This window comes from Sminthopsis crassicaudata, chromosome 6 (assembly GCF_048593235.1).
Source record: "Sminthopsis crassicaudata isolate SCR6 chromosome 6, ASM4859323v1, whole genome shotgun sequence".
In the NCBI taxonomy this organism is placed as follows: Eukaryota; Metazoa; Chordata; class Mammalia; order Dasyuromorphia; family Dasyuridae; genus Sminthopsis; species Sminthopsis crassicaudata.
Genome location: NC_133622.1, coordinates 167270503 through 167279791, shown reverse-complemented (window position 1 = coordinate 167279791; position 9289 = coordinate 167270503). Strand labels below are relative to the sequence as shown.

The 9289-nt window shown below is 44.0% G+C and overlaps 1 protein-coding gene across 2 annotated transcripts in view; it reads left to right on the top strand.

Annotated features, from left to right (window-relative positions):
• Positions 1 to 612: 612 nt before the first annotated feature.
• Positions 613 to 9289, top strand: part of LARP1B (La ribonucleoprotein 1B) — an 85085-nt gene continuing 76408 nt past the window's right edge. For both annotated transcript variants that reach the window (XM_074272857.1, XM_074272856.1), the window contains exon 1: positions 613 to 3366. In XM_074272857.1, coding sequence (XP_074128958.1) covers positions 2853 to 3366 — 514 coding nt within the window. In that variant the 5' untranslated portion in view covers positions 613 to 2852. The remainder of the gene's footprint in view (positions 3367 to 9289) is intronic.

Below are 9289 nucleotides of genomic sequence, written 5' to 3'. Positions count from 1 at the left end.
TTCCAAATGGTGACTCCCCTTTATTTCATTAGATTTTAATGCCAGAAATCCTGTCAAGTATGAACTCAATAATCCTTATATAAATCTCCCACTGTTAGTTAAAAATGTCAAAACTTTGAAGCAGAGCTCCTTGGACTTAAGTCTATTAAAAATATTTTCTTAAATGTATTTTAATATAATTGGTTTCCTTGTTCAGTCTTGACCCCTTTTGGGGTATTCTTGGTAAAGATATTGGAATGGTATGCTCTTTCCTTCTGCAGCTTATTTTACAGCTGAGGAAACTGAGATATAGCGACTTGCTCAGGCAGACACATTTAGTGTCTGAGGCTAATTTGAATTTAGGAAGATGAATCTTTTTGACTCAAAAGCCACTGCTTTCAGGAAATGTTTTCTCCAATTTATTGTCAATTTAATAAATTAACATGCAAGGGTAGCTCAGAGTTAACTAATAGGATAAAATAGTTGTTAAGAATTTACTGTGAAATGGCTTTCCGCAACAATGAGATGATTCAGGTCAGTTCCAATGGTCTTGTGATGGAGGGCAATCAGCACCCAGAGAGAGGAGTGTGGGAAATGAATGAAGATCACAAAATGGTTTTTTCACTCTTTTTGTTTGCTTGATTTTATTTTCTTATTGTCTTCCCTTTTGATGTGATTTTTCTTGTGCAACATATTTGTGGAAATATGTGTAGAAGAATCGCACATATTTGACATATAATAAATCACTTGCCATCTAGGGAAGGAGGTAGAAAGGGAGGGGAAAAACTGGAACAAAAGGTTTTTAAGGGTGAATGTTGAAAATTATTCATGTATATATTTTGAAAATAAAAAGCTTTAATAAAAAAAATTACTGTCAAGTGCTGTGCTAAGCATTTGGGAATATAATCAAAAACAAAGCAGAGTGAGAGAGAGTTCAGCAGCAGGGTCAGAGGCAAGTTCCAGAGCTACTTCAATTTGCACTATTGGCACTGAAAGATCAGGGTAGAGTTCAGGAAGGTGGGATTGGTAAGCAGATGGGCAAACGGGTCCTTCTTTCAATTACTTTTTGGAATAGTGCTCTTTTTATAGTCTTCCCAACGAAAATGAAAAATTACCTGGCAATTTTTAAATTTAAGAAACATCCTTTAAAAACTAATAAGTTCAATGAAACTTCAAAAAATAATAGAAAACGACTGTTTACGGTGTGAAATTTGTAGCTCAAGGGGTATATAATATTAAAGTCTGAACTTCTGAGGCTATTAATTTCAATGTTTTATTATCTAGAAACTTAGAAAGGCCCTAATCCATTATGGCAATAAAAGTGTAGAGACGGGCGCATTACTCCCCTCGTTATGTAAATAATGCAGTTTTATGACCCTCAGCTAAGCGATTAAAGAAGTAGAATAAATAAGAATCTGCTATCCATGGTTAAGAGAAGCATAACGCAAAAAAGGAGCTCCTCACAGGAGCCCGCAAACTTCCGTGCAACTGACACGGACCGGGGTGGGAGGGGGATCGTTCAGCATCAGTGACAGAAGTTCAGCTCCTCCGGACCAGACGCGGCCGTCCCACACCGAGCCGCTCCCAGGAGGCCGCCTTCGGCGTTCCTCGGCGGCTTTAGTCACGCCTCCTTTTTCCGGAGAAAAGCCTCGCTGTCAGAGAGGCTCCTAGTAGGCGAGGTCCCAGAACACCGAGAAAGAGAGGCCAGCGCGGCTTCAAGCGTCAATATTTGTTCGACCTCACGCAGGGGCGGAGGTTGGACGGGCAAAGGGCGGCCGAAACGCCGGAGGGCGAAGGGCGGGTCAGCAGGGGGGCCGCCCCTACCGCTCCCAGGCTAGGGAGCGGGCGGGCGGCCGGCCGCGCGTGCGTGCCGATGGTGGAAGGTGGGGCTTGGCCTGATTCGGCAGCCTCGAGGGGAGGAGTCGACGTGCACGGCACCGCCCCACACCGCGCTTCTGCTCCCTTCCGGGGGCCTCCCGAGAGGCAGAAGTCTGTGTGGTCACTGTGCTCTGTTTCTAAGCCGGCGTGGAGCGTGCGCCGTGGCCGAAGTACCCTTCAGTCCCTCTAACTCTTGCAGGGCCGGGGGCGGGTCTTCTTGGGTCCCGGGAGAGGCGGGGCGGTGGCGGGTACTCGTGGGGTTCGTTCTTTCTTCTTCAGGGCGCGCGGAGGGGTGAGGGGCTGACTGGGGTGGGCGTTTATAAGTAAATAGCCGTGGGCGGTGGCTATAGGTCCGGGACCGGAAGAAGTGGACCGCAGGCCACGTCATACCCCCCCAGGGGGGAGGGGAAAGGGGGAAATCCTCTCCTTCCGTCCCTTCTAGCTCTCCGACACCGCCCCTCGCGCTTACCGGCTCCCCGCCGTGCGCGTGCGCAGCTCCGCCCCTTTCCGCCAAGCTCTGCTTTTAGCGGCCTCCGACCCTGGGTGCAGCATTCTTGGCTAGGGGTGTTCTCTCGCTGCTCGCTGTGCGTGTGCAAAGGGAGGAAGGCGTGAAGGAGAAAGAAAAGGAGGTAGAGACAGCGAAAGAGGGAGGGCGCGTGAGGGTGTAAGTGTGCGCGGCGGGTGCGCGTGTACGCGCGCGGCTGAGAGGGGCGGGGCCGCGGCCGCGGGCGGTTAGCGCTCGGTCCGGCGCGTGGGGAAGGGGGGCGCTCTCCCACACCCGGCGCACACGCACACGCCTGGCTCACACGCACGCGCGCACACTCACGCGCAGAGCGCTCCGCGGGAGAGAGACTGAGTGGGCGGCGGCGGACCGTGCCGGGCTGTATCCGGTTCTCTGGTCGAGGCCGGGGCCGTTTGTGACCCAGGCGGGGCGAGGAAGCCGGGCGGCGGGCGGGCGGGCCTGGGCCTGGGCCCCGACGGGGCGGGGCGGGACCATGTCTGCTGAGGGCTCCGTCCCCCCGTCCGAGGAGCCGGCCTCAGCGGCCGAGCTGGGCCTGCCCCCGCTGCGGGAGCGGGATCCGGGGAGAGCCGGAGCCGCAGTCCCGGGCGCCCGGGGGGAGCCGCCGTCGGCACCCAACGCCGTCGCCGCGCCCGCGCCCCTGGGCCATAGCGTGCCCCAGGCGGCCGTGGCCGTGAAGCCCCTCGGACTGCCCTTGGCCCACAAGCCTCCGGAGCCGGGGAGCCCCCCGGGGCCCGAAGACGATGAAGACGACGCTGACGGCGACGAGGGCGACGAGGACGACGGCGACGGAGCCGCCGCGAGGGAGCGGCCCCGGGCCCTGCCGCCCAAGGAGAACCCTTGGACCAAGAAGCCACCTCCACCTCCGTCCGCGCTGTTGCCGCCGGCCGTGGTAGCCGCCGCGCCCGGCCCAGCCGCGGGCCAGACCCCGGCGGCCGCTGCCGCCGCGCCGCCGCAGCTGCTGCTGCTGGCCGAACCCACCGAGCCAGGTGCGTGTACGTGTGCAGGCGGGATGGGGGGCTTTACACGCGGGATATCTGTTTCCCGGGGAAGGACTAGAGACGGGGCCCAGCCTTTAAAGGGAAAGCTGAGTCCCGGGACTGAGTAGGTAGGGTTCTTGGTCTCCGGTTCCTTTCTATTTACCGGCCCGGCTTTACGTTGCTGATCGGGCCCGGGTCGGCGGCGGACACTGGCGCTGAGCCTTTGCAGTGGAGTCGGGAGCTTTAACGTGACCCCACATTTGGCTGAGCGGTTCTTGTCTCCCTTTTGACGTGTTTGTCCGTGGATGGAGATGAGATTAGGATGACTAATTCCAAGTAGTTTTTGCCTTTTTCTCTCATTGCAGCAAGTGGAGATTTAAAAATTGTAGTTGCACCAAAATAAAAATCTGTGGGAAATTAAACATTTTGCTTCAAATTTAAAAACTTTTTCTCTCCTAATTGAAGGCATATTCAATTAGTTGGCTAATTTAGATGTTTTTAGATTGTGTTTAAGGATTGAGGAACAGGAATTTTGTGTATCTGAAGAGAGTATTTAACTCAATTTTTTTCTGTTGAAATCTTTCTAGAAGGAAATTCAGTCGTTTACTTTTTTCATACAAGCCTTGAAATTCACTTTACCTGTACTGTTACATACTTGCACAAAGCTTTCAGGGCCTCAGATACAGCATAGCTGTCATAGTTAATTCTTAGCAAGATTGTGCTTATGTGCAAATGAAGAAATCTATCTGAAATTTTTTTATAAATCTTATTAAATTGATTGGTCTTTCATTGACCTATGCATTATTTAGATTTAGTCTATGCTGCATTTTTGTAATTGGAGTAGCAAGAAGACAATGGATATAATTTCATTATTCTTATTAGTACGTTTTAAAAGTTTTGGGAAATGACCAATTATTTTTGGAAATTTTCCTTTAAGCATTCATGAGATTAATGGATGATTTTAGGTAGAGATGACTTGAACTTTCTTCTAGGGAAAATTTTTATTAAGTATTCAAAGTCCCAAATGGTTCCTGGACATTTCTTCTGGACTTGGTACTGTGAAAACCTTTTTGTTTTTTAAAAATCCTTTAGCATTAGCTTAACTTGCAGCTTGTATCCTTAGTGTAACACTCTTTATCTTAGTTTTCTGCACTATTGCTTGACTTGATTTTAGCTTAATTAAAATAGCATTGGGTAAATATTTGGCTCTTGTCTCAATAACTAATGAACTTGGGCAAACCACCTTGCTAGATGGTCAATTTTATCATTTGTAAATAAAGGGATTTGTTCTTATGTTTTTCACCCAGAAATCAAGGCAAAATCCTTATGTAATTCAGGTTTAGTTGACTTTCCCTTTTGATCAGCCTATTAACAGATAAGAGGGAATGGAGTTAATATGCAGATATTGACTGAAAATTTCCTTGAAGCTCCAGAAATAGCAGAAGTGAACCCAAGCACTACAAATAGTGAAATTTGCAGCAATTGAAATAATAGATTGAAAAAGAACATGATAGTTTTATTAATGAAGGGAGCTCTAATTCACTGCCCTTTTTTGGGAGAGTAAGGAATTGTGTCTTTGTATTTGCATTCCTGACAACTACTACTGTGTCTGATTTACTGGTAGGTCTTATTTATACATTTTGATTGACTACAAGTATATGTTTTAGAAAGTATATTTTTGCCCACATTGGGTGCCTTGGTAGACTTGCCCCCTTTACCCCCATTTAGACTAGCCTGCTTTTAAAAAGTTCCCTAGTTCATTGGAAGATTGTGACTCTGCCTGTAGAATGGCCTCTCCCCTTTTTAGGTGAGTAGAGATTGAAATAGGCAATCTTATTAACAAAACTTTTGGCCAGAAAAGACCTGAGAAGCTACTCTTTTGATTTAGTCAAGCCCAAGCCCTCCCTAAATTCGCGTTGGCCTACCTTCCTAAGAGATCTGTCTGAAATATGCTGCTGGGTCTCTGGCAATGAAGAGACTAGAACTTTGTTTAATTCACTAGATGACTGGAAGTATTAAAAAGGAATCTTTGACAAAGATTTTAGTTGAGGTACCACTGTATACATGTAACCTGTGGTTGTGTTCTGCCTGGCACAGGAATATGCCATTTTGTTTGGTTGCAAAGTCCATGCTTGTTTAAAGCCAAACATAGTGGTTCTCTGGTTCTCTGTATGTAGATGGATTGGAAAAGGTGTCCACCATATTATATGAATCCTGAAGATAGATCTGCTTGCTACAAAACATAGGATTTAACCCTCTCACAAAAATAAACCCTTACCAAAGCACTTCTTTCATGAAACTCAGGAATGCTACTACAGACAACTTTCTTCATTACCATTTCATTTATTTGCTTTATACAGGGTACGTTTTTAGTAATTGTTTCTAACTACAAAGTTTTGTGATTACAATGGGCAACAGATGCATTTTGCTGCTTTTTTCTTAGAATCTCTATCCCCTCACCAGTGCAACCTTTTCCCTACCACCATATCCAATGGCTTTTCTCCTGTACATTGGTTATGTTCATCAGCTCCTATGATATTAACCTGCATTTCTATGAGGCTGGCTTCCATTTCTATATATATACAACCTTACTCTGCTGAACTCCAATATCACATCACCAACTGGACAGGTTCCATCTGACTATCTCAGGTATCTCAAATATGATATGTTCAAATCTGAGCTTGTCTTTATCTTCCAAACCTTCCTCTCTTTCTGATGTTCCTTTTTCTGACATTTCCTATTTCACCACCATCTTTACAGTAACCTAGCTTTGCAACTGGGGAACCAGCCTCAATTCTTTCTCTCCTTTGCCTCTTATCCAATCAAATTGTGAGATCTTGTGGGTGATTCTTCCATAAGGTCTCATATCCCCTTCTATCTGCACGACTACCATTCAAGTACCCTTACTGCAAGTATTTAATAGCTTCCTAATTGTCTTCAAGCTTCCCTCTCCAGTTTGTTCTCCACTGCTGCCAAACTGATCTTTCAAAACCAGATTTGACTGCAAGAAAGAAGTTCCAGTGGATCCCTGTTTCCTTCACAATAGCATAAATACTCTTTTGTCTTTTAAAGTCAGCTGTTTGTGGCCTACCTTTATAAGCTATTTCCTTATTAGTCTTCTTTAAACCATTCTTTATTTCAGTCCAGCTTACTTATTCTTTTTCTTAGACATATTCCATCTGATCTCCTGTTTTTGTCGAACTCTTTTGGGAGTTTCCTGACAAACGAGCAGTTTGCCATTTTCTCTTTATTTTACAGATGAGGAAACTGAGGCAAACAGTTAAATGACTTGCTCAGTCACATAGTTAGTAAGTGCCTGAGGCTTGATTTGAACTCAGGAAGATTAGTATTTTTTTGACTCTAGACATAGCACTCTATCTATTGAGCCACCTAGCTCTCCTTTATACTACCTCCTACAGAAAGTTTATCATCCCATTTGGCTAACATACATCTTCTCCAACCAAAATAACTGTAGTCAATCAAGATATTTCTTAAGCTCTTATCTGCTAAGTCCTGAAGATAAAAAGAAAAATAGAATTCCTGCTCTCAAGGAGTTTACTATCTAACGGGGGGGGGGGGGGGGGGGAGGAGATTGAGGTCACCTTAGAGTTGAGGGATAAGGCAGTAGTGGGCATTTGGAGGGAGGATAGGAAAGGAGGACATAGTGGGGTGAGTTTTAGCTGAAGCCTTGAAGAGAGCATCTAATTATGGTAAGAGAAGGCAGTGGAATGTGAGGGATAGCAGGTGATAGCAGGTGGTTTGACTTGAAAGTGAGGAAAGGCTTAAGTTGGGAAGAATTCGAAAGCATAAAAATTTTTTTTATCTAGAGCATTTCTTATATGTTTCTCTGCATTATTACATTGTAATTTTCATTTTTTTTTATCTTTATATCCTGACAGCTAGATTAAGTGCTTGGCTATTAGTGAATAAATCAAGACATTTATTAAACACTTAGCTTACATTCTTCTAATGGAGGCCTTAATTCAAGGGAGTGGTGACTAAAGGAGGGCCACCTCCTTCCCGGAAAGTTCTTGAGATAGGGGGTGTGGGGTCTTTAGTGAATAGACTGATAACTCTCCATTCACAATGGCAGCTGATTTGATCTTGGTTCCAGAATTGGAGTGGGGCCTGACTTGGCTGTGGGAACTGGAGTGGAGGGCTTGATGGATGAGGAGGGGCTTACCTAAAATTGGAGCTTTGGGCCCCAAAGTTGTTTAATAACAAATGGTTATTGAATCAAACACTGTCATTGGTTCTCTTGCCTGGGTGTGTGGGATGAGCCCATGCTTTTCTTTCCTTAAATAGCTGTTTCTAACTCAGTTCTTGACTCATCCTCAAAATTTCTTATGATATTTCCTTTTACCTTTGACATCTTCCTTTTTCCTTTCCCATCCAATTTGAGGATTTGATTTCAAATAGAGGAAACTTGTTACTATTTGGTAGAAGGCTCTAATTTAAAGTGAGAAATTGAAACTGGCTATATTACTGAGGCAATTGTTAGTATAACAGACAAAAAAACCTTTGCGATAACCAGCTTGAATAAAGGCCATGGCTTGGTCAACCTGGTCATGGTTTTATATGATGGGGCCTTTGTGGGTGGTTTTGGCTTTTTAATTTTGTGAAAAATTAGGCATTTGCCCTCTCACATATTGTCTACCCTTTAATCTATAACATCTAAATTATTCTTTTCCTTTTTAATCTGAGTACCTCATAGATAAAAACTTTTTTGGAGAAATTAAGATATCAGAAATTTGTTGTTCCTTATTCTGGAAGTTGGAAGGCAGAGTTTTAATATAGTTTTAAATAGCTACATGAAGACTTAAAAAAAATTGTAGTATTGTAATAAGTAAACTATGGTGATAGTATTGAATTCTGTTAAGTAAAATTTGGAGGTTTTGCAAGGGCAGAGCAGAGTTGTCAAACTTAGGCCTGCAAAACTCCTGAGTTAAAATGCAATTTATTTATTTATTTTTTTGGCTGAGGCAATTGCAGTTAAGTGACTTGTCCAGGGTCACACAGCTAGGAAGTTTTAAGTGTCTGAGAACAAATTTGAACTCAGGTCCTCCTGACTTAAGGGCTGGTGCTCTATCCATTGTGCCATCTAGCTGCCCAAAATGTAATTGTTTAACAAAGGAAATAAAAATACAGTACAATACTGATAGTGCTAATTTGTGGTTTTCTATCAGTATTTGGGTTTCAGAGTTTGGTTTCTATTTGAGTTTGACACTACTGACAGGTATTTTGTTTACTTTGTGTCTGTATTCAATGTCTAGAATGTTAACATGAGTAGATGGATGTGTTCAGTGGATTAAATATTTTTTTGTATATCTCCTTAGCTCTTAGGCTTAAGTGAAAAGAATCATTAGAAATATGGATTTCAGTGACTTTTCCACAATTTCCTTAAGATTTTAAGATAACATTTTGACTAGTAAATTAAAATTTTGCACAAGTTTAAGCACCTGTTTTATTTAATTCACTTAAGTGTGACAATATGTTCTAGGTATTGGTTTAGGTATTGGGAATGCAATCCTTTCCACCCTCCAAATAGTTTTCTATCCTTGAGGAGCTCACAGTTTATTTGGAATAAATATGTATAGAGAGGAGTGAATATAAAATATGTACAGAGTAGTTTGGGGCTAGTGGAAAAGTTTGGGGAGGACTAAGAAAGTTGTCTTATAGTCAACAGCCACCATTAAGCTTTTATGGTGTCCACAGCATTGTTAAGTACCAGGGATACAGATCCTTCCCTCAAGGACATCTAATGGAATCATATCAAGACTACACAGAAACAATATGTATAGGATGAATTGCGGGTGGATTTAGAAGGAAGGCATTGAGATTAAGAACTGAAGAAGAGACTTGAATGATGCCAGGGAAGGAGAGGAGGGAGAGCATTCCAGGTAGAGTCATTGAAAACTCTTCAGACTCGAGA